A 25,733-nucleotide genomic window follows, 5' to 3' on the forward strand; every position below is an offset into this window, starting at 1 on the left:
CCCACAACCCCTCACCCCACCCTCCCACACCCACTCTGCATCCTCCCACACCTTCCCCCTCTCCCCACCCATCCACACCTGCAACCTCTCCCCATACCCACACCCTCTCCACACCCCCTCTGCAACCTCCCACACCCATATCCTACCCAACCTCCTGCACCCACAATTCCTCATCCCACCCTCCCACACCCACTCTGCACCCTCCCACACCTGCCCCCTCTCCCCACACACCCACACCCGCAACCTTTTCCCATACCCACACCCTCTCACACCCCCTTTGCACCCTCCCACACTCATACCCTCTACCCACCCTCCTGCACCCACAACCCCTCGCCTCACCCTCCCACACCCACACCCTTTCCTTCCCACACCCATTCCCCTCTGCCCACCACCCTCTCCATCCTCCCACTCCCACTCTCTCCTCTATCACCTCCCACCCCCTCCTCTCCCCTTCCCTCCCTCACCAGCCCTCACCTCTCCCCATCTCCCACACCTTCCCTCTTCGTCCGAACGTCAGCTGGTTGCTTGCTCCCAGTTGAGTTCTGGCCACCTGATGTACAGTGAAGAGCTTCTTGTTTCTTTTGTGGCAGTACGGGATTGTAATTGATGCCGGCTCCTCGCGAACAACCCTCTTTATCTACAAATGGCCTTCTGGAAAGGAGAACAACACGGGCATCGTGAGTGAACACAGCAGCTGCCAGGTGAAAGGTAAAGGTCAAGCAGACTGCTGAACCCTGCCCCTAAACAGAAGACCCCGCCAATTCCTAACCCCTAAACTATGATCTCTAACCCCCAACCCCCTCTGAATCCAGACCCTAACATGACCCCCAACCTCTGACCTGGGCTCTGGCAAATCCTTCCCCTCCCACCTTGTGCATCTGACCAGCAACCCTCCCACACCCCCTCCCCGGATCATGTATCTGACCGGCCTCCCCTCCGCTGGGTCATGTAACCTGTCCAGCCCCCCTCTCCAAGATTGTGTAACTGACCAGCCCCCCTCTCCCAGGTTGTGTAAGTGACATCCCTCCCCCCTTCCTCTGGGTCGTGTACCTGGCAAGCCCCCCTCTCCCAGGTCATGTTCCTGACCAAATCTAAGCACCAGTCCATCAGCTCAGACCCACTCAGACACAGGTTGAGCCAATGGGAGGATTGGGGTTTTTGGATGCATCTGTGTGAAAGTGCAGGTGGCTCTGAGAATGGGCCAAGATCCTGCAGTGATTGGGGGGGATGTGGGGGAGGGGGGTTTTACTGGTCATGAGTGCAGCAGAGCAGTGGTGAGTGCTGAGTGTGGAGACTGCATGGGCAGAGGAGACTTATCACTCATCGAATAGCTCCATCCCAATGACAACTGGCCATTCTAGCTGGTCTAAGAGAAGGAACAGCACTTTGCTGGTATAGGAATAGAAGCACAGTGGGACAGGGCCTGCTGCACATGCTTAACTGATGCTGGATAACTGTCAACCACAGGTCCTGGAATCTCAAGCTACGCAGAAAACCCAGCAGGAGCCGGGGAAAGTTTGAAGGCCTGCCTGGACAAGGCTCTGAGAGCTGTCCCCTCTGAGAGGCACTCGCAGACCCCACTCCTTCTCGGCGCAACCGCTGGCATGCGCTTGCTGAAGTAAGTGACAAGTCTCCTCAGACTCTAACGGCAGAGCCGTGTCTCTTTACCTCCTTACCCACCTGGTTCTTTGGTAGCAATGACCTTTGGCTGGACCCCTCTCTCCTCCCTTAAGGATGATCCACAGCCTTACCCATGAGATGCTCAACCAAGCAACATCCTGCACCCCTAGCTGACCAGGATTGGGCAACCTTACGGAGCTTCCAGGCAGCACAGACATTGCACGCCTGAGGTGGATGGGGAGCCCTCCACCTGCTCACTTCAGCTCCCTCACAAGAACAAAGTCATTCATTCCATTTTCTAAACATAAAATTCCCCATTGAAGTTCCCTTATCACCAAACCTACAATGGGATCTCCTTGCACTCAAATATTCCCCTGGAAGGGCTCACGCCATTGATTACCCTTTACTAGCTGTGGATGCTGGTGACCTGTTGAGTTTCTCCAGTTCGTTTTCTTGCACTCTGTTGGCTGTAGGACAAAAGAAAGTGTGAACGTGTGAGAGAAAGAGAAGAGAGGGGGTGGGAGGACATGTACCAATAGAAAGATCAAGGAGGAAGTGTGGTGCTCTGAGGCAGCAGCATACAAGCACAAAATTCAAAAGACTGTACAACAGGCTTTATTCCTGTAAAAGTCTGAACACTAGTGTGATAGTACAGATTCGATCACCAATGTGTATATGTATAGATTGTAGTGTAGGATGATTGTGATTGGCTGAGAGTGTAGCCACATCTACTGGCAGGTCTTAAAGGGTTGCTCCTAGCTAGACCAGGTCATTCAGGACTGGTCGACCTACATGTGGTACGCTCCAGTCTTTTAGTTAATAAAAGCCTTGGTTTGGATCAACAAGCCTTTGATTCTTTCGACACGGTCTACAACCAGTTCATGTCTTGGTGGCTCCCCATGTGACCAGCTCAGGTTTATATTCAGGTCAGCTGATTGACAGCCGGCCAGGTGGAGTCAGCCCCTTAGGTTGTCTTCCTGCAGGTACAGAGATTGGCCCCTGCAGTAGGCTGGTGGTCATATCACCACATTCACTCCCTTTTAAAATTGTCCTGGATGGTAGTGATGTGGGGGGGGTGGGGGGTGTTGAATGTAAAATGGTGCGGGGTGGCATTTACAGATACAATCAGTCCGGCGGACGTCAGAGTCTCTGGGACCATTGCAGGGTTGGGTTCTGGTAAAAGGTCGGCGAGGGTGAGGTTACTGCCTGAGGGTTGGCTGGGTTCAGCATAGCCTTGGTGGACGTCAATGTGGGCAGCATGGTGATTGATAGCCAGCCAGATGGAGTCAGCCCCTTAGGTGGTCTTCCTGCAGGTACGGAGATTGCTTAGTAATACGTTAGTATTATATCTCAATTTTTAAAATTCTTCTGAGAGTCTCTATTTTTCTTGTAAACCCATCCTCTGATATTCTTTCTCCAGTTTTGTTACCTCTTTCTCCAACCCATCCAATTCTACATTTTATTCTCTTTAAAGATTTTTTTGCATAAGAAATAATTTGCCTTCTCTGATAAGATGTAAGCATAACCCATATCAAAAATCTGTTATTGTTGGAAGGGAGATTTGTCTCACAAAATAGTTCTTTCTGTCTCCTAATAAACTCGCAGATGTCTGTCCTTTTCAACAAAGTTGTATTAAGATGCCACTTGTACATATTTTCTTGTTTTTCCACTATTTCAGTAGTTAAGGTTTATGGTGAATGGTCTGATAATAGCCTCGCCAAGTATTCCATTTTTATCACTCTGCTTTTTAACTGTGCAGACATTAAAAATAAATCACTACTTTTTAAATTTTTGAATACTTTATTTACATTTTGAATATATGGATACAAATGAAAAAACCCACCCTCTCCCACCACCCCCCAACACCCACCCTCCTCCCACCCAAATGAAAGAAAGAAAAATAAAACAGGAGATTTGAACTATCACAAACACCATCGACCACCATGGATCAGAGCAACACCTCCACAACGAGCCACAGGGAATTCAACATTTTAAACCCATATATTCCAAATAAGGGCTCCACACTATACATAATGTATACATAAATTATACATTATTTTTTCCAATGGAATACATGATCTCAATTCCATAGCCATCCCAAATCAATCTCATTTTTCCAAGTATTGGCTATACATTTTCTTGCTACAGCCATTGCCAATCTTAAAAATGCAATTTGGTACCTAGTCAACCTCAATTTCAAACTCAACATTTTAACCTTATCTGATAAAAATAATGTTGATTCCACTGGTTATTGAATCTTTAAAACTTTCTCTAAAAATTCCTTAAGTCACGTCCAAAAAAATTTAACATTATCATAACCAAGTCAAGTGTAAGAAAGAACCTACTTCTTTAAAACATCTAAAGTATAAATCTGAAGTCATTAAATTATATTCCTTTAGTTTCTGAGGAGTTAAATTCAGCTGATGTATAAAATTATAGTGGACTAATCTATATCTCACATTGACAATCTTAGTCATACTATCCTTACATAGTTCTCCAATCATCTTGATCAATTATTATTCCCAAATCTTTTTCCTATTTTAATTTTGATTTATGAATATCTAATTTAGGCATCTTACTTTGTAATAATTTGTACATTTCAGAAGTAAGTTTTTTCAAACCACCTTCCGTAAGCAAAATTTAGAATTTTGATTGTTTTTGGTAATCTTAAAGTATGTACAAATTTATCCAATAATAAAGTCTTAACATGATAATAACAAAAAAGTATTATTTATTTTGTATTTTCAAAATTATTATAAAGCAGCACAATTCAGGTTTATTAATTGAATGTTTGACTTGGATAATCAATTAATATGGGCTAATATTAAGTAAATTAAAACTGGTGAGAAAAATAAGGCACAATATATCTATAAATGGAAACCAAGTTATTGATTATTAATAATAATCCACCTATTTTGAGACATTTAATTGAATTTTGTAATAGGATAAATGATGAGATGGGTACACAGGGAAAATTTTCAGAAAAAACACCTTTATATCAGAATAAACTTTTTTTCTTTTACTCTTAATAATCTGTTTTTGAAAATAAGGAATCAGAGAATGAATGAAAAATACAAATACCAAATCGATCCCTGTATGTTAGTCATAGACTCTTGAGTTGAATGAGTAGTCTCTTTCTCTCTCTGTGGGGTTGAGCTGCCTCCATATATCAATCAGATTTAAATCTTTCATAAATGATAGTGTCGCTTTTGCAGCTTTTTCCTCATTACTGTTCTCACTGATTTATCCAATATTGGATCCAAACAGAAATTAAAATTCCCCCTTGACCAATCTATTTTGTCTACCTTCTGCTGCTTTTAAAAAGGTATCCTTCATAAAAGCATCATCGTCATAATTTGGAGCATAAATATTTCATAAATGTCCAGGATTCTGCATAAATTTTACAATATGCCATTACAAACTTTCTGGCTTGGTCAATCAATACATCTTCTATTATTATTGGTACATTTTTATTAATTAAAATTACTACTCCTCTTGCCTTTGAAATGAAAGAAGATGATATTACTTGCCCCACCCATCCTCTTTTTAATTTAGCATGCTCCAATTTAGTAAGATGCGTTTTCTGCAGGAAAACTACATCCGCTTTTAGTTTTTTTAAAGTGTCTCAAGAGCCTTTTCTCTTTCACTGTCCCATTTAGCCCATTAACATTCTAATAAACTTTAATGTTCTATCCATACCAATTTTTAAACAAATATTGTTTAGCAATAAAACCTTTTTGATTATTCAAATAATACAGTGATCTCTCCCCTTTAAAAAACATATATAGTGCCCCTGCTCTGAAGGTGACGTAAACAAAAAATCCCAGAAACCCACAAAAACGCCCATGGAAACTTCTGAGAAAGAAGAACCCCTCCCTTTAGCCCCATCTTGCAAAACTGATCCTTTCCTGGCACCATCATTCCCTTTAGACCGGAGTCTCCACCCTACTACAATTTTTATTAATTGAATGTTTGACTTGGATAATCAATTAATATGGGCTAATATTAAGTAAATTAAAACTGGTGAGAAAAATAAGGCACAATTTCTCACTCTTTCTTGAACTCTCTATGCAAATTTCCTTAACATTTAACAATAAACACAAGACAGTTCAAAAAATACACTTTTTACTTGGTCCCATTGTAAACATTCTTCTTAACCTTCTTGTTTAATATCTTTAATCTTTTCATAATCTTTATAACAATTCTTCCACTTCTTTCTTAGCCTTGATAAATCGTCGATTAACATCTGTTGTTTCGACCCTCAAGAGTAGCAGGATATATCACTGAGTATTTTATGTTCTTTGACCACAGTCACCTTTTTATGTCGTTGAACTCCTTCCTTTATTTAATCAAAGTTAGGCTAAAGTCTTGGAAGACTAGCACCTTTACACCATCCATCTCAAGTGGGCCATTGTGTTGCTTGGAGTAATCAAATGTGGCTCCCAAAACCACTTCTCATTCCCGGTAACTCAAAAGTCTTACCAGAACTGGTCATGGTCACTCCTCGTCAGATTTTCTGGGTCCGAGGGTCTGATGAACCTTTCTATTTGTAGATTTCTGTTGAATTTATTTTTTCCCATCACTCGTGGGATCCAAGTTTCAAAGAAGCTCTTCGGGTCTCTCCCTTCAGTCCCTTCCTTCAAATGATAATCCGAACATTACTGTGTCTGCTGAAATTCTCCATGTGGTTGATCTTATCCAGCAATAGCATGTTTATCTATGTCCTACTTCTTCGCATCTTCTTCGAAAGTTTTCAGCTTTTATTGTGTTTTAACCAAGTCAACTTCCACTTGGCCCATTCATTCCATTAAATCATCAATTATCTCTTTAAGTTCAGTCTTCTCTGACATATCTCTCATTGCGGTTTCAACACCCATGAAATGATTGGATAACGTCTCCATTTTATCCAGGATTATATTCAGGTCTTGTGCCGACCCTCCAACATTACTGGGCTTAATCAGTCCCAAGGCCATTCTTGTACCATTCCCTTTCGGGCTTTCACTCGATGATCAATGAGTCAGTCTCTTCCAATTTTGTTTTTTTGCTGTCTTGGCTCCTTAGTATTTATTTTGTTCATCCACAGTGAAAAAATTCTTAATTTTATACTTTTAAACCATCTTTTTAAATCTCCATGGAGAGCTCATCCAAGAAAGTCTGTCTAGATCCTTCACCTGGCTACACCTGCATTTGATGCCTTCCTTGATGACTGTCCCCACCCTGACTGTTCCCATCCTGACTGTCCCCACCCTGACTGTCCCCAACACTGTCCCCACTCTGACTGCCCTTGGTTTTAACTGGAATATACTTTTGTTGATCACTGTGAAAAATCTCTTTAAACAGTCCCCAACCATCCCTCCACATAGCCTGCATTTCCAGTCTACCCTGGCCAACTCCTTCCTTATCCCCTTGTAATTTCCCTTGTTTAGGCATAACACACTTGTTTTAGACCAAACTATTGTACCACAATCATACCTGTTTCATCCTCTTTCCAAGAGGATCCCAGACTACAAGATCACTAATTTTATCTGTTTCATTGCGCAGGAGCAGATCCAGAATAGCATGTTCCCTTGTTAGTTCAGAAGCCTGCTATTCATGAAAGCCCCCACACATGCCTTCTATGAGAGGCATCAAATGCTGAGTACAAATGAAAACCAGTGGAAAAATATTTTTAGGTTAGTTGAACTAATGCAATGTGTCAACATCATTAGTTAAGTTCAATAAAAGTTAATTTAATGTTTCTCCAACTTCCTACTTGGCATGATACAGCAGACCTGAAATTACCTTTGTGTGTTCAGTTTGATGTTGTTCATCATAACCCTCAATTCTTCCTCAAGAAGCAAACCTTTTGGAATAAAAAAACGTGTTGTCCCGTGTAATCAAAGCGAGTCCAGCTTGATGTAGAAAGAGGTTATGTGTAGGACTATTCCCCTCATCCCAGTCCGAATTAGGGATCGTTGCCTAACGTTGCAGGTGGGATTGGCATCATGTAACATGTCCATAGAGGGAGACCACATGTCAGAAACAAGGAGGGAGTGCGAGTTCATGAGGGCTGCTTCTCTTGGAGCCTCTGGGTTGATGAGCGGCTTTGAAAATCTGGATGGAGGGTGTGGGCTGTGACTCACCCCCCCAGGGAGTACTGAGGCTCTTGCCTTCATGTGTTTGCAGTCTGTCCAACCCAGAGGCAACGCAGGATGTCCTGGTGGCCATCAACAATACCCTGAGGTCCTATCACTTTAGCTACCGAGGGGCCAGGATCTTGTCAGGGGACGAGGAGGGTCTGTTCGGCTGGGTCACTGCCAACTACCTGATGGAGAACTTTCTCAAGGTGAGAGGGTGGATGGCCTGGGTGTTGGGAGAGGTGGAGGGGAGACACACATAACCCCTGACCACACATGTCAAATATCCTGCCTGTCACAAGATCACAAAATAAAGAAACAGAAGTAGGCCATGACTACCCTAAGCTGAACTATACTCAAACCGAGTTCCAATTGCCAGCTTTTTTCCCATATCCCCTGATGATCCGACCAATTAGATACTGATCAATCTCCTGCTTAAAGTCTCCCAGTGATCGGGCCTCCACCGCTGTATGCAGTAGTGAGTTCCACAAATCCACAACCCTCTGACTAAAGAGTTTTTTTCTTATCTCTGTTTTAAATGAATAACTTCTCATTTTAAGTCTGTGCCCTCTTGACCTTGATCCACCCACCAAGGGAAACATCTTATCCATATCCACTCTCTCAAAATCTTTCAAAATTCAAAATGTTTCTATGAGATCCCCTCTCATTCTCCTATACTCCAATGAATACAGTCCAAGAGCTGCCAAATGTTAGCCCTTGCATTCCAGGAGTCATCCTAGTAAACCTCCTCTGCACCCTCTCCAACAACATCACATCCTTTCTAGATAGAGAGCCCAAAGCTGCGCACAGTACTCCAAATGAGGTCTCACCAGTGCCCCATAGAGTCTCATTGATGGTGAGAGAAGGGACCGACACGATTGACAGAAAGGATATCAACTCGGAAGATGCGGAATCTATATTTCACAGATCTAATGGAGAAATTGCAAAAATCCAGTGGAAGATAAGTTTATACTATGGGATGCAATGAAAGCATTCATTAGAGGGCAAATAATAAGTTATGTAACCAAGATGAAGAAGGACTATAATCAGGAAACAGAGCAGTTGGAAAGGGAAATAGTAAATATAGAAAAAGAATTAGCAATGAAGGAAGATACAACTAAAAGAAGAGAATTGGCGGATAAAAAAATAAAATATGAAACACTACAAACATATAAAGTGGAGAAGAATATAATGAAGACAAAACAGAAATATTATGAACTAGGTGAAAAAACGCACAAAATCCTAGAGAAATTGCAAAAATTGTTTATACCGGTTTGGCATAGAAATAAACCAAAAAAGGTGACCCAACCATGGATAACAAGGTAAATTAGAGACAGCATTAGGTCCAAAGAGAGAGCATATCAATTGGCCAAAAGAAGTACCACAACCGAAAACAGGGAGCAGTTCAAGATGCACCAAAGGAGGACAAAGGGATTAATCAAGAGAGCAAAAATAAATTACGAAAGTAAGCTTGCGGCAAATATAAAAACCGACTGCAAAAGCTTTTATAAATATGTCAAGAGCAATAGATTGGTGAAATCCAGAGTAGGTCCTTTGCAGTCGGAATCAGGGGAATATATAATGGGGAATAAGCAAATGGCAGACCAATTAAATTCTTACTTTAGTTCTGTTTTCACAAGAGAGGATACAAATAACCTCCCAAGGATGTTGGGAAACATAGAGACTAATGCAAGGGAGGAACTGAAAGAAATCAGTATCTCTAAGGACAAGGTCTTGGGGAAATTGATGGGATTGAAGGCAGATAAATCCCAAGGGCCTGATCATCTACATCCTAGGGTACTTAAGGAAGTGGCCATTCAGATAGCAGATGCTTTAAGAATTATTTTCCAGAACTCAATAGACTCAGGATCAGTACCCATGGATTGGAGGGTAGCTAATGTTACACCACTATTTAAAAAGGTGGGTAGAGAAAAAGTGGGGAATTATAGGCCGGTGAGCCTTACATCAGTAGTGGGCAAAATGACGGAATCCATTATTAAGGATGTAATAGTGGAGCATATGACTAGCAGAGAAGAGATCGGACAGAGTCAACATGGATTTACAAAAGGTAAAATGTGCTTGACAAATCTATTGGAATTCTTTGAGATGGTGACAGGTAAAATAGATGGGGGGGAGCCAGTGGATGTGGTGTACCTGGACTTCCAAAAGGCCTTCGATAAGGTCCCGCATAAACGACTGGCTTCCAAAATCAAGGCTCATGGGATTGGGGGCAAAGTATTGATGTGGATTGAGAACTGGCTGGCAGGTAGAAGACAGAGAGTTGGGATAAATGGCTTGTTTTCTGAGTGGCAGGCGGTGACCAGTGGGGTGCCACAGGAATCTGTACTGGGACCCCAGCTGTTCACAATTTACATTAATGATCTGGATGAGGGGATTGGATATAATATCTCCAAATTTACAGATGACACTAAGCTAGGAGGGGTTGTGTGCACGGAAGAGGGGGTCAGGAAGCTCCAGTGTGATTTGGATAAATTGAGGGACTGGGCAGATACATGGCAAATGCACTACAATGTGGATAAATGTGAGGTTATACACTTTGGTAATACAAACCGGAGGGCAGATTACTATTTGAATGGCAATAGATTAAGAGATGGGGAAGTGCAGAGAGACCTAGGGGTACTTGTACACCAGTCTCTGAAGGTGAGCATGCAGGTACAGCAGGCGGTTAAAAAGGAAAATTGTATGTTGGCCTTCATATCAAGAGGGTTTGAGTATAGGAACAAGGATACCTTACTGCAGCTGTACAGGGCCTTGGTGAGACCCCACCTGGAGTATTGTGTGCAGTTTTGGTCACCTTATCTAAGGAAGGATGTTCTTGCAATGGAGGAAGTGCAGAGGTGATTCACCAGGCTGATACCTGGAATGGCAGGAATGACTTATGAGGAAAGATTGCGCAAATTGGGATTGTACTCACTGGAGTTTAGAAGATTGAGAGGGGATCTCATAGAGACATATAAAATTCTGGCAGGACTAGACAGAATGGATGCAGATGGGATGTTTCCAATGATGTGAAAATCCAGAACCCGGGGCCATGGTTTGAGGATAAGAGGCAAACCATTTAGGACCGAGATGAGGAGGAATTTCTTTACCCAGAGAGTGGTGAATCTGTGGAATTCATTGCCACAGAGGGCAGTAGAGGCAGGTTTAAGAGGGAATTAGATATATTTCTTCAGTATAAGGGTTATTAAAGGTTATGGAGAGAAGGCAGGGACGGGGTACTGAACTTTAAGATCAGCCATGATCTCGTTGAATGGCGGAGCAGGCTCGAAGGGTCGAATGACCTACTCCTGCTCCTATCTTCTATGTTTCTATGTTTCATCAACACCTTTTTACTCCTGAAATGAATAACAACATAGAATTCGCCCTTTTTTTAATAAACTACCAGTCCAACCTGGTCATTAACTTTTAGGTTTCCCTGTATGAGGATGCCCATGCACTTCCGAGGTTTGAATTTTCTCCCCATCCAAACAGTACTCTTCCTGTTTATTTCCACTACCAAAATATAGAACCGTGAACTACTGGTTGCTGGGGTTGGCAAGGGGCCGCATCCTGTGGGCCGCTACTATGGCCCTGGGGTGAGATGGGCAGTGGGACATCACTCACCCCACACCCTTGGATGCTGTCCATGTAAGGGAAGGTCAACCTCTGTTACAGTACAGCTGGGTCGGCAGGTGGTTTAAACCAGCCCGGCGTACAGTGGGAGCCATGGACCTGGGCGGTGCGTCGACACAGATCACCTTTATTCCGGAGGAGGTGGTGAGGGAGCCAGAAAGGCTGGTGGGGCTGAAGCTATATGGCCACGAGTACACCGTGTACACCCACAGCTATCTCTGCTACGGCAAGGACCAGGTCATCAAGAAGGTGCTGGCTGGACTCATGCAGGTAAGGTCATGTGGGAGGGCAGAGGGAGGCGAGAGGGGTGAGATAGGGTGAGAAAGAGTAGGAGGGAGGATGAAATGGAGTGGGCAGGGTGGGAGAAGGGGTGTTGGAATAGAGGAGAGGTTGGATGAGGTGTAATAGGGATATCATGAGGTGAAGGGGTGGCAGGGATTGGTGGGGGTTGGTGAGGGTCAGGGTGGGGGAGGTGGGGGACAATGGGGTTTGGAAGGGAGGTAGGGGTCAGGGTGGGTTGGTGCAGGTCGGTGGGGTTGGGTATGGGATTGGACAGGGGGACTGATCCATCTGTCCCTCTGCAGTCCCAGGGTTCCAACAGCAGTGCAGTCAGCCCCTGCCTGCCCCTGGGCTACAACGTCACCTTCTCTCAGAACCATGTCCTCGGAGGTCCCTGCACCCAGGACGAGGAATTGCCTGATGACTCCCCCGGCACAACAATCACCTTCAGTGGCACCTCGAACCCAACCAGGTGCCAGCATGCCATCATTGCCATCTTCAACTTTGCTTCCTGTGACCACAGTGACTGCGGTTTCAACAATGTCTATCAACCTCCTGTGACCGGAAACTTCCTGGTACGTATCTGCACATCCCCCATGAACCCCCTGCAGTGATGGGGAACCCCCATGACCACCTATGGGGATGGGAATCCCCATGACCCCCCTGCGGAAAAGAGGAATCCCTGCAACTCCCAGCTGGGACCAGGAGTGATGGGTATCCCCCAGCGGTGACAGCAGGCTATACCCACCTACACATGAGCTCAGGACAGCCGTGACCCACAGCCATGTGGTGATGTCCAGCCCGAGTGCAAAGTCTGTTATTCCCCCTCGCTCACTCTCCCCACCTCACCCTCTCCTAGTTTATATTGATGCTCCCAGCTCATTTGCCAGGTGATTTCTCCACTCTTTCAACCCCAACCTTTCCTGTGAGCTTCCCTGATCCCCTGGATAATTTATCCCTGTCAAATCCTGAGGTCAAATAAGGTCAACACTCTTAGCTTGAGTTCAAATATGCTGTTTTATTCCACCATTACTGTTTTTTACTCCCTCATGGTCCTGTGCAACATGCCAGCCATTACAATCGATAACCAATCTATATTATCCTGCAAGGCATTATAGTCGATAACCAAACTATATTATTTATCACTATGACATCCTTCCCTTATCAAATAAAAGGATCATCAAATAAATGAATAACGCTTAAACTACTTTTAAACCAGTCAGTTTTCAATACTGATTATTTTCAATACCAATTATCAACCAATTTCCAAATCACATATTTTCCTGGATGATTTACATAACACAGATTTCCAAACCATAAAATACAAAGTTCTCCACGCTATTACATCATGAAGTCTTGAAATCTCCTAGGTGGTTGTTGCTGATGTTGCGGTCTCGCTCCTTGTATTGTCTGGCCTGCTGACCGCGATGTCCTGCTCAGTTTGTCTACCATCTTGATGCTAGACCCACAGTAGTTTCTCTTTCCAGCTGGTGCATTCCAGATCCATCAAGCTGGTCATCTTGGTTCTGCTCTCTCGCAGTTTTGTCTGGTGTTGACATCACTGGAGCATTACAACGATAATACTTTTTCACATGTGATGTGTTTCTGTCATAAGTAGCACCTTCTGATGACTGGACCGTCACCTGATTTCCTTCTCTGGACACCACAATATATGGTTGGGGAATAAACAGTATGTCCATTTTATTCTGACTTTCTTTCCTCACCAGTATCGTATCCCCTGGTATTACATTGGAAGGCCTAGCATTCCCTTTCATGTCCACATACAGTTTTGTTGCCCCTTTTCTTTGAGCATTGTGGTCTTCCACTTCCTGGTCATTCACTATGTCAACAACCAGTGGTATTTTGGTTCTGATCTTACTTCCAAACAAAAGTTCTGATGGACTTTTTCCTGTGGTACTATGTGGTGTTGCTCTGTATGCTGCTATGTAGGTCAAAAGAGCTTCTTTCCAGTCCTTGCCTTCTGCTTGAGCGATTCTCATTCTTTTCTCCAGTGACTGATTCTGATGTTCAACTTTTCCATTGGCCTGTGGCCAATGATGTACATCAATGGTTTTCATGAATTCTCGGAATATCTCTGATATGAATTGAGGTCCATTGTCTGAATGCAAAGTCACTGGTAAGCCATGTCTGGCAAATATCTCCCTCAGTGCTGTAATAGTTTTTTTCTGCTGTTGTTGATTTCATTATGACATACTCATGTAATAGTCGACAACCACCATAATCGACTTTCCAGTCAGAATGGATCCAAGATGTCCACTGCAATATCCTCCCATGGTCCTGCTGGTAGCAGTGTGCTTCGTATCGGTTCAGGTGGGTTAGGTCTGCTTGTCACCTGACACCCATGACATGATCTCACATATTTTTCCACATCTGTTTCCATTCCTGGCCACCAAACCTTTGTACAGAGGTTTTGTTTTGTCCCAACAACTCCCAAATGTCCCTTGTGAGCCAGTGCTACCATCCTCCCTCTCAATTTTTGTGGAATGACAAATTGGTTTCACCTGAGTACACATCTTCCAATTGTGCTCATGTTAATCTCTGATGGCCACATAGGTTTTGTTTTGACAGCTGTTCCAGTCATTAATATTGATCCAATCCCTAATGTCCATCAGTTCTGGGTCCATGCATGATTCCTCCTCGATCTCCCTGGATTGTACTGCCCGTGAATCAATCTCACGAATGATTCAGCCTCCGTCTCAAGCGTTGAGTGCTTTACCCCATCATCTTTCAGCAACCTTGATAGTGAATAGGCAATAGTTTTTCCCTGCTATGTAAATCACCCTGTAGCTATATTGTTGTAGTCTCAGGATTCATCTTTCAATTCTAGCACACGGCTTCGATCTCAGAGAATAAATGGCTTCCAGTAGTCTGTGATCAGTTAAGAGCTGGAACTCTATGCCACATAGATAAGCATGGAAATGTTTGCAGGCCCATACGAATCCCAAGGCCTCCTTCTCTGTCCGTGTATAATGTCTTTCAACATCAGTAAGTGACTTGCTCGCATTTGCAATTACCCTCCATTGTTCCGCTTGCTTCTGAACTAGGACTGCTCCTAGTCCCACTGGGCCGGCATCAACTATGACTTGTGTCTGAGCCTTTGGATCAAAATATCCCAATGTATGTGCACTCATCAGGCTTCTTTTCGATTTCTGAAATGCCTTCCTTTGGTCGGGTCTGAACACAAAGTGAGCATCTTTCTTGTTGGCCTCCTCAGTGGTTCTGCTGGCACAAAAGTTCAGTAGGCCCAGGAAGCTCCTCACTTCTGTCGCATTCCTTGGTTCATGAACCTCTGCAACTGCCTTGATTTTATCTTCAGTTGGATTGATCCCTTCACTAGTCAGCTTGTGACCCATGAACACCATCTCGGATACACCCAGCAACATTTGTCTCCATTCACTGTCAATCCAGCATCTCTCAACTGGGCTAATGTCTGTCTAAGTCTCTAATCATGTTTCTCATGTGTGACACCATGGACAATGATATAATCTGAGATGTTAACTGTGCCTGGAACTCCTTGGATCACTTTGTGGATTTCATGTTGATACATTTCTGGAGCAGTGTTTACATCAAATAGTAACCTTTTGATTCTAAACAATCCACAATGTGTGACGAATGTAGTGATTTTTCTTGACTCTGGCCCTAGTTCTAGCTGGTGGAAACCCCATTTCAAATCCAACTTCAAGAAGTCTTTGCTTGTCAATAGTTCCTGCAGGACTTCATCCACTGTAGAAATGGGGTGCCTTTGCCTCATTACTACTTCGTTTTGCTCTCCTCATATCAATACCTAGTCTGATCTCTCCATTGGGTTTCAGGACTACAACAACTGGGCTGACCCAAGGTATTGGTTCCTCAACTGGTTCAATGATGTCTTGTTGGATAAGTCCATGTATTTTTGGTTCTACTTTCTCCTTCAGCCCAAATGGTGTCCTTCTCATGGGCTGTGCTTCTGGCCTGACCTCTCGATCTATTTTCAGTTTGATCTGCCTGTTCTTTAGTTTTCCAAATCCTTCAAAAACTGACCAGAATTCCTCCTTCAGATCAATATAGGATTGCACTGAGTTCACATTCAGGCCTATACATAATACACCCATTGCCTGCACTGTCTCCCTACTCAGTAGAGGTTCACCTCGTTCCTCTATGACAACAAATTCTGCCATTGTGGTAGGTGGTGTAAGATTACTTTGGACATCCACCTGCACCTCTGCTGTAAAGCATCCAATTGTTTGAAGCGGCTTTGAACAATTGGAAACAACTTTTTCTCACATCTTCTGGTTGCACATTTTTTCTTTTTCTTTTTCAGTTTCTCCCACAATACTCTGTCTATGATGCTGGTGTCACTGTCCACCGTGAGATCAACCTTCACACCTCCAATCACTATTGGCACCTTTGCATTTGCATGTTTATTGCTAATGGCAAAAACATATCTTGTCTCATTTTGTTTTTCCTGATCATCATCACGAGTACGTTCACATTCATATAAACCCTTTTCAACATGACATACATTTTGTCCGCCCCTCAGTCTATGTCCGCCTCTCATCCCCTTCTTTCTCTACAATTATTTGTATGTCCGGGTTCACCTCTTGCCTGGGGTGGGGCTCTGCATTTCTTAGCAAAATGGCCCTTTTACCAGAGCTTCTGCATACTCGACCCATGGATAGGAAGAACTGCAGAGACTAGAATCTTGAGCACAAATCCTTGCCAAAATGTCCAACATTTCCACATCGGTAACATTCACAATGTTCCGAATAACTAGTGTGCTTACCATGTTGCTGTCCTTTGCTTGTGGCAGTAAATATCATGAACTTGACCAAAAACTGCACCATCACGTCCAGCTGGGGGACCATCCAATTTCATAGTCTGAAACTGAGTTTCCACTGCTTCAAATGATGCTGCTATTGCTGATGTTTCTGCCAGTGTGAGTGTTGCACTTTTCTCCAACAACTTGTGTCTCAAGTGGTTTGATGTACAACTTTGTACCACTTGATCTCAAATCTGGTTTTCCAAATCTGCTCCATAATTGCAACCTTTGGCTGCCTTCCTGAGTCGTGTGACCAATTGAGCAATCCTTTCCATGCCCCTCTGTTTGATCTGTCGAAAGACATGGCGTTGGAATGTGGAATTTGATTTCACAACAAAATGCTTTTTCAAGGTGTCAACAGCCCTGTTATAATCAGCTTTGTTCCGTGTTAGCCAGCGTCTTGAAAATCTCCTGCACTGCAGTCCCAGCAGTATACAAGAGTAGAGCCCTCCTCTGTGCGAGCTCTGCCAGCATTGCCCCATTGACCAACAGTCCCAAGCTATTGGCATATGAATTGAATTCCTTGTACCATGCCACCCAGTGAGCACTAACTGCTTGCTTCTCTAGTCGGGTCAAATGGAGACAAACCTTTAATTCCTGCGGCTTCAATTCCTCCAAATGCCATATTTTCTCCTATGTAGCTGAATATCAAGAATCTCAGTTGATCCTGGATAATTCATCTCAAGATGTTCTTTAGTTCCAGCCTCCATTATAACCCAGCACTTTTCCTGCCACTGATCCCAAGTGAACAGATCAGATGTTCCCTGCTTTCTGTCTCCCTCCTTTCTTCCTATCCATGGGCAACTTTGCTGCTTCCTTCGCTACAAACATTTGGAAGGTGTGATGTCACATGACCAGACCTGCCCAACTGAAGCTGGTTCTAGACTCCAGGCACCTCCCCTTTACCCAAATCCCTCTCCTCTACATACTGATCAAATCGGCAGAAGCTTGGATTTGATGTTTATGGGGGTTAGGAACTCCTTCAAAAGGTTTCAGAACAATCACCTATCCTCTGCTCAGTCCTTCCTCTGATCCCTCCCTGTGCAGCTGGTTGACATTAACCATTAACCTTTCTCTATGCCCAGGCCTTTTCTGCTTTCTATCACACCGTAAACTTCCTGGAGACAACTTTAGGAAGGGCAGTGACCTCCCCAGCCGAACTGAAGGAAGCAGCTGATACTCTCTGTGGCATGGACTTCAAAACGGTAACTCCACTGATAAAGAGATATTTCCCAACTGATGTCCAGCTCCCAGAAACCTCCTCCCCAACTCCACCCTCCTTGTACTAATAATTTCACAGTCACCCCTTTCCCCATGTCATTCTCTGGCCCTGTTCTACCTCCTTCAAATCCTCACTCCAGCAGCCTCATTCCTTCCTGTGGTCTTTCTTGTGGTTATCACCCATTCTCTCCTGATTCTCTCTTTCTCCTCCCTCAGTTACCATTATACCTTAGTTCCAATCCTGTTATTCCATCTCCCTTCCACCATTTCCACCTTGTTCTCCCTCCCATTCCTCTCTCCTTCTGTCCCCTCTTACTCTGTTTTCCCTTCTCCCAACTTCCCACACTCTACCCCCCCCCGTAATGCCTGACCCCACCATCCATCTCTTTGTTCCCTCCGCCCCCATTATTCCCTCCCTCCACAATTCTCCCTCACTGTTTCCCTCTCTTCTCAATCCCTTCCCTCCACTTAATTTTCCGGGACTTCTGAATTGGGTCATCTCAATGCCTAGCAATGATATGAGGCAGAGCTGGGTTCAGGGTTCACTAACCTCCCATGTCTCAGGGATTGGGGTCAGCATGAATCGGCCTGACTTCTAGAACATTCCCTTCATAGTGTTTCTTTCTCTTCTAGCTGAAGGAGAAAGCTGCAACCACGCCTGAGAAGTGGCTGGTCGATTACTGCACTATGTCCTACTACGTTCACACCCTGTTGACCCAAGGCTACAAGTTCGATAACCAGATGTTCAAGAACATTGCATTCCAGAAAAAGGTTGAGTGTGGCCTCTTCTGCAGCACTGCCCTCGCTATTCCCACCTTTTCCCTGTCTGGCCTCTTGTTCTCTATGTGAGCATCTCGTCTGCTTTCCTTCTCTTCCTGGTTCAGCTTTCTACCACAGTCTCTGAGCTCCTCTATCCTTCACTCTTTTTTGTCTTCCTTTCTCTTTTCTAATTCACTGGCCATCATTCTTTCCCCCTATCACACATGCTTTCTCTCTGCCTCACTTACTCACACTTGCCCTCTTTTATCCATCAGCCTGTCTCATTGTCTGCATGATTCTTTCTCCTTCTCTCCATCCAGTTCCATTGAACTGCTGCAATATTGCTGATGTCATATGGATGGATCCAGTATTGCAACCAATGCAGCACAGGTAGATCTGGCCACCATCAATGATTGCAGCTCCTGCAGGCTTGTAGGGTGCAGGTACAACTTGGTCACTGTATCACTGATTGGACAGCCAAGCTGGTTGAAACTCCTGTCTCTCCCCACACAGCAGCAGCAGCTCCCAACCATGCTAGTATAGGGATCAACTACCTGTTGGTCAGTGACAGGGCATTGGATTTCCACGAGATTGTGGTGCTTCCTGCAATACTTTGATATGATTGTAATAAATAGGCCATTCAGCCCCTCAAGCCTGCTTCACCATTCAGAGAGGTCATGGCCAATCCTTTACCTTAACGCTGCTTCCCTGTACAAATCCCAGCTCTCCATTCATCTGTGTCTTGGATATGCTCAGTGACTGAGCATCCACAGCCTTCTAGGGTAGAGAATACCAAAGATTCACCACCCTCTGAGTGAAGACATTTCTTCTCATCTCTGCCTCATGTGACTGACCTTTTTGAGATGCCAATTCCTGAACAAGGGTAACATCTCCCCTAGAGAAACACAAGAACTGCAGAGACTAGAATCTTGAGCAAACAAGGAGAGGTTAGAGGGACTCAAAGGGTCCTGACCTGAAATGCTGACTGTCCACTGATGCTGCCTAACACAAGGAATCCCTCCAGCAGCTCATTGTTTGAAACTTTAACCATGTCAAACACCTTTAAAATTCATGTGTTTCAATGAGATCATCTCCTCTTCCTTTAAATTCTCGAGAGTATTGACTGAGGTGGTTTATTCTCTTAATGACCAAGTCTCCATTCTAGCAACCAATCTTATTAACCCTTTTTGTTCTATCATGAGCATGACCTCCCTTAGAAGATCTGGTCAACAGCAAGCTTTCAGCCAGCTACTGCAGAGCTTTGTCCAGTTGTGGGTGCACAAGTCATTTTTCCTGCTACTGGTTACATGAACAGAGGGAAGAAAACTCTCAGTGGCTGACCTCCAGCCCAGGTAGTCGGAGAGAAAGACTCTTCAATCTTCAGAAAAAAAACTCAATGTGAGGTAATTAAACTTCAGAAGCACCATTGTATCGAAGAGTCAAACAAGTACAGAACAGGTCCCTCAGCCCATCATCATTCCTATCAGAAACCTGGCACCTTTAACTAGGCCTCTTGCAACATGAGCAGATTTTTTGGTCACTCTCTCATTTCACATCCCACTCTCTCCATGAGTCCATTACACACTATAGTTTTTGTTTCTCTGTCCTTCACTCACTTTTTCTCAATCTTTTTCTTCCCTGTTTCTCTCTGTCCTCATCTCTCTCCCTCACCTCGCTCTCAATTTCTCTCTCCCCTCTTTAACTCCATCTCCCCTTTCTCCTCTCCCCTCTCTCTTCTTTAACTTCATCCCCCCCCCCTCTTACTGTTGGTCTGGCCCTGTGCTGTCTCACCTCTCTCTCTGCTGGCCCATTCTATCCCCTTTTGTGTTTTGTTGCAGGTGGAGGGTGTCTCCATTGGCTGGGCACTAGGGTACATGCTGAACCTCACCAACATGATTCCACCCGATGACCCTGACTTCCGCAAGGTGCAACTGCTTGGCACTTGGTGTGTGCTTATTGTGATCTTCATCCTGGTCATCGTGGCAGGAGTCCTGGTCTTTGTCTTGTTCTCCCGTTTGGTGAAGAATGACTCTGGAATCTTGTAGTGTGTGGAGGGACCACCAGCCTCTCCACTAGCCCTGCCAGTGGCACCTCAGCTTGAGCTGGTAGCCTCTCACCTTGTGCCATCTACTAACTGCAGGAGTCTTCCCCCAGTGACCCAATCCCCACCAACAGCCATTACCTCAAACCATTCTCACTGACCCAGACCTTACCCCTCGTTCCCTCCCACTGACCATTGAACCTTAGCCTTCCCTCATTGACCCTTAACTTGCTCCTGCCTCACTAACTAGCTGCTCACCCAGCCCAATGTAGCTCTAATATCACTGTAAAAAGTAACCGAACGTTTATTCCTACCAACCACTTTCCTTTCCTTTGCTCCTGGGGCGAGTGGATCACGCCATAGTGAATTACGAGCTCCAGACCACTTTACAAAACTCAGGTCAGTAAGTCCCAATCTAGTACTTGTACCCTCTCGCCAGGTACCTCAACACCACCCGACAAACTTCGCGCCTTATTGACCCCTGTTGCATTTTACTGTGCCACTGTCACCGTGGATCCAAAGGCTTGCGGGCCCGGCCCTCTCCTGGACCGTTGCACATAATAGATTTGTGCCGAGTTGCTCACCGCTCTTTTAGCCCCCCACCCCGCCTCCTATGACCCCAGATAGGGAGCACAAGTCTGGAGCGCCCACCCCCCAGGAAAGGTCCAGCGGCCGGTGGAAGGTGCTCCGGGAGTGACTACTGAATCTCCTCCGCAACCCCTACCCCAGTCACACCCTGGCTCTGAGCCACCGAGCTACCTGTGCCGGGACAGAACTTAGGTCATGAGCCTCCGGCTCAGGAGAGATGCGGAGCTCGGCGTCAACCCGTGGGCGTGGTGGGGAGAAGGGGCGCGGGCAGCAGCCTCAGTCAAACGTGGAGAGCCTGGTAGGCACTCTGTCCCTGAAGCCTTTCTGGTTTGGGTTGAAAGCCCTGGCTCTTCTTCCGGGCGATGGACTTTGCTGGTCAGTCTTTGGCTTTCTGGGTCAAAGCCCGCGCGCCCTCAGCGGAGGGTTCCCTGCTCTGAGGTAGGAAGACAGCTGGCCCTGGAAAAACTTTCGTTACTGACCTCCCTTCACATTTCAATCGGCCCTACTGCCAATAAAGTGGTGCCGGCATTTTTTTCTCTGCGGAGTTGGAGCCTGCTGGTTGGTTGGTGCGCAGCAGAGCAATGTGGAGGAGCTGTTCAGGTGCTGATGACAGTTACCAGGAAGAGTCGCCTCTCGTCGAATTGTTCACTGGGCCTTTCACCGGAGAAAGCCAGCGAGACTCGGGTCTTGTTTCTTACGCTGAAGAAGGCACTTATTTCACTATACACGTGGAAAAACAAGTGAGATTATGGTTGAAATGCCTACGAGCGACAGGGACCCAGAAACCTTGTTGCTATCATGGCTTAGACATCAGGACGGTGCTGTTGTAGCACAGCAACCCGGCGCTCTCTGCAACGAGTTTGTACGCTCTCCCCGTGTCTGCGTGGGTTTCCTTCCCCCCTTCAAAACGTATGAGGGTTGTTGGTTAATTCGTGTAAGGAGGTTGGTGTGGGATGGAGGTGTGAACCGGACACAGCCCACCTTAAACCTAACCTAACCCTCAAAAATATCTGGACGTGTCCGACTGTACAACCTTGTTTAAACCCATCTACTGTCCTTCCTTAGAACACCGGGGCATTAGCAGTCAAGCTCTTTGGTTGGTTTGGAGTCACCTATAGTTATATCTGACTATGCAACCAAACGAAAACACGTCTTCCTTCACCCCAGAATTTTTGTTTCTCCCTTTCCTTTGGAGTGAGTGGCACTGCCAGAGCTTTCTTCAACTCCTGGCCCCACTCAACATTCCAGTCTTTAAGACAGATGAAGTCAAGTAGATCACTGGCGAGCTCAGCGGGTCTGGCAGCGTCCATAGGAGGTAAAGATATACACGTATAACCGACGTTTCGGGCCTGATCCCTTCCTCGAGGTGTGAACAAAAAGAAGGCAAGGGGTTTATAGCCGCTTTCAGGTGCTCGGACGCAGATAATGCTCCGGCAGACGCGGCTGGGGAAGTGCAGTTGGGACCTTCAGGTGGCAGCGGAGAAGACGCCTTTCTTGTCACCTGAACGTGTCAGCTGAAGGAGAGCCACGTCTGAGCGAACGCTGGCTCCTGTGGACTGTGGCCGTAGTCCCACTGCTGCTCTCAGGAGCAACGGGGATTCTCGAGCCGGAAATTATGCCTAAAGGAGGAGGGTTAGCTACTGCTTTTCCAGACCATGTTCTTCACTTTCAGGTGGCCTCCCGACAGCTGCATAGAGGTAGAATATGCGGCTTTACATCGGATTATTTTGGTCACCTGAAAGTGCCTTATATCACTGCCTGGAAAGGTTCCACTGCAGAGGTTGAAGTGCGCACCCTTGGGCCATGAAATGTCTCCCCCTTCCATGCCCTACTGGACTCCCTGATGTCATCAACCACTGAATAAGGCTGGCTCACACTGCAGATTTGCCGACTGCTATCACTACTCCATTAATACTGGATTTAGGTATAAGCTAAACAAGCTAGAGCTCACAATCCACAGGGGTCTAAAAATATATTAATGTTTGTTAAAAATATTTTAGAATTACATTTAAGTGAAGGTGGAGGAGTTGTGGATGGAGCTGAAGATTACAAGATGATATAGACAGGATGCAGAGTTGGGTGCAGAAGTGGCAGATGGATTTCAATCCAGATAAGTGTGAGGTGATGCATTTAGGAAGGACAACCCAGAAGGCTGAGCATAGGGTTAATGATCAGTTACTTCAGAGTGTGGATGAACAGAGGGACCTTGGGGTTCAATCTACGCATCTCTCAGGTTGATAGGATAGTTAAGAAGGTCTATGGGATGCTGGGCATTGACTGCAAGAGTAGAGAGGTCATGTTACAACATTACATATCTGGTGAGACCACATTTAGAGTACTCTGGTCACCTTATTACAGGAAGGATGTGGAAACTATGGAGAGGGTGCAGAGGAGATTTACCAAAATGTTATCTGGATTGGAAAATAAGTGTTATGAGGCAAGGTTAGCAGAGCTGGGACTTTTTTATTTGGAGTGTAGGATGAGAGGAGACTTGATAGAGGACGACAAGATTATGAGAGGCAGCACCTATTTCCCAGGGTAGGATCAGCAAACACCAGAGGACTTGAGGGAAGCAGACATAGGGTAAGATTTTTTTTCACAGAGATTTGTGGGTGTCTGGAATGCCTTGCCAGGGGTGATGGTGGAGGCTGAAACAGGGGTTTTTAAGAGACTCCTAGACAAACACATGGATGGAAGAAAAATAAAGGGTTACAGTGAAGGATGGGTTTAGTATTTTTTTTAAAGAATATATAGGTTGGTACAACATTGAGGGCCGAAGGGCCTGTACTGTGCTGTAGTGTTCTATGTTCTACTGTTTCCAGGCTATACTATATTATAATCTATGATAGAGATCAAGCCAACCAAGTGATAAACATGTAATCAGTAAATTTATTCATTTATGGATGCTGCGTGACCAGCACGTTTGTGTTGTGAATATAAGTAGCTGCTGGGTGGCTCTGGAAGAACAGACAAAATGCCTCTCCCTCATTGTTCTTTCAATGCCTCACTTCTATTGCCCCCTGCTATCCGGATCCCACTCCCATTCCCACCCCCTTCTATTGCTGCCCATTTCCCATCAGTGCTCCAATTTGCACCCCCATTCCCCCCATCAGGACTGCAACGTCTTCATTGTGGCCACTTTAACTCTGTCCACATTCCCCTCCCCACACGATCCCCACAGTATCCTTAGTTGTATCCTTCGTCTGTACTCTGATGTCTCCATGATAGCCCCAGTCCTGTGACCTTCACCACCACTCTGCATGTATCACCACCACCCTGCGTTTATCACCACCCCGCCTTCTTCACCACCACTCTGTGTTTATCACCACCCCACCTTCACCACCACCCTGCATTTATCACACCCCGTGTTCTTCACCACCCTGTGTTCACTACCCTGCGTTCTTCATCACCACCCATGTTCTTCACCACCGCCCCGCGTTCATCACTACCACCCTGTGTTCACCACCCCACGTTCATCACCACCCGCCTTCATCAACACCTGCCTTCATCACCATCACCCCATGTTCTTCACCACTGCCCTGCATTCTTCATCACCACCACCGTGTTCTTCACCATCCCAACTTCATCACCATTATCCCATTCTTCACCACCACCCCGCCTTCTTCACCCAATCCTGTGTTCATCTCCACCACCACGCCTTCGTCACCCCACATCACGTTCATCACCACCATTAGCACTGCAGTTGAAATGTATTTTGCCTCGTGATGACACAGGAACTTGTGGCAGGGAAACTAACCGAAACATTTCCCGATTACCAGTTCATCCCACTCTATCTTTACGGGGTCATCCTTAGCCAGTTGGGGCAGACAGTCAGCATGTCCGGGTTAACACAGTGAGAGTGTTAACTTACTGCACTCATTGGGGCTGGTTCCAGAGAGCGCTTCAGGCTCTGGAACCAGTGCCTGGCTGGGGCCAGCACCATCAAATAAACATGACCTTCACATAGCAATCGTTTGCTGTCACAATTCCGAATCTCCTGCTCCCGGTTTGCCCTTCCCGCTCTGGGTCAGTTCTCCTCGAATGGGTGTTCTGTGGCAGCCACAGCTTTATTCACAGAGAGAGTGCTGCCACACAGTTGAAACCACGAGGTGAAGATACAGACACCAGAGTCCCTGGAGCAAGCAATAGGGGCAGAGAAACCTGCAGCAACATCAGTACTGGGCTTGTGTTAGCCAGGAATGGTTTGGTCAACCAGATGGACCTTGTGCTCCTCCCTGCCCTCGCTGGCACTTGTTCCCTGTCTTGTGGTGCAAAATCCGATCTCAGGAATCTGGGAAGGAGAGCAATCAGTCATGACCTGTCAACGCTGCAAGACCTGTCACAAATAAACTGTTGTGTTGTGGTTGGAAAACTGTAGAATTTCTTCTCGTGCTTTTGACATACCCAAAGTAGTCTACACCACTGGTGGAGGAGTGAGGATAATGTTACTCATGTATAAAAAGCCCTTCTCAGGATAGAAATTCCTTGGCCAAGAGGCTGTGAATAAATTACTCCCAAATTAACACCAACCTCATTCAATACACTTCCCTGTAACACATAACCCATAAATTAATGCCTCAGGGACTACATCAGATGCAGAAATCTAATGTTTAACACAATTTTAATTCTAGTTGATAAAAAGATTGCTTTTTATCAA

The 25,733-nt window shown here is 45.4% G+C and overlaps 1 protein-coding gene across 1 annotated transcript in view; it reads left to right on the top strand.

Annotated features, from left to right (window-relative positions):
• The window catches only part of LOC138761919 (ectonucleoside triphosphate diphosphohydrolase 2-like), a 50,757-nt gene extending 25,309 nt beyond the window's left edge, over positions 1-25,448 (top strand). Inside the window, exons 2-9 of the mRNA XM_069934884.1 lie at positions 591-708; positions 1,468-1,618; positions 7,786-7,945; positions 11,412-11,639; positions 11,954-12,223; positions 17,553-17,672; positions 18,322-18,459; positions 20,286-25,448. Coding sequence (XP_069790985.1) covers positions 591-708; positions 1,468-1,618; positions 7,786-7,945; positions 11,412-11,639; positions 11,954-12,223; positions 17,553-17,672; positions 18,322-18,459; positions 20,286-20,492 — 1,392 coding nt within the window. The 3' untranslated portion in view covers positions 20,493-25,448. The remainder of the gene's footprint in view (positions 1-590; positions 709-1,467; positions 1,619-7,785; positions 7,946-11,411; positions 11,640-11,953; positions 12,224-17,552; positions 17,673-18,321; positions 18,460-20,285) is intronic.
• Positions 25,449-25,733: the final 285 nt, after the last annotated feature.

This window comes from Narcine bancroftii, chromosome 1 (genome assembly GCF_036971445.1).
Source record: "Narcine bancroftii isolate sNarBan1 chromosome 1, sNarBan1.hap1, whole genome shotgun sequence".
Classification (NCBI taxonomy): domain Eukaryota; kingdom Metazoa; phylum Chordata; class Chondrichthyes; order Torpediniformes; family Narcinidae; genus Narcine; species Narcine bancroftii.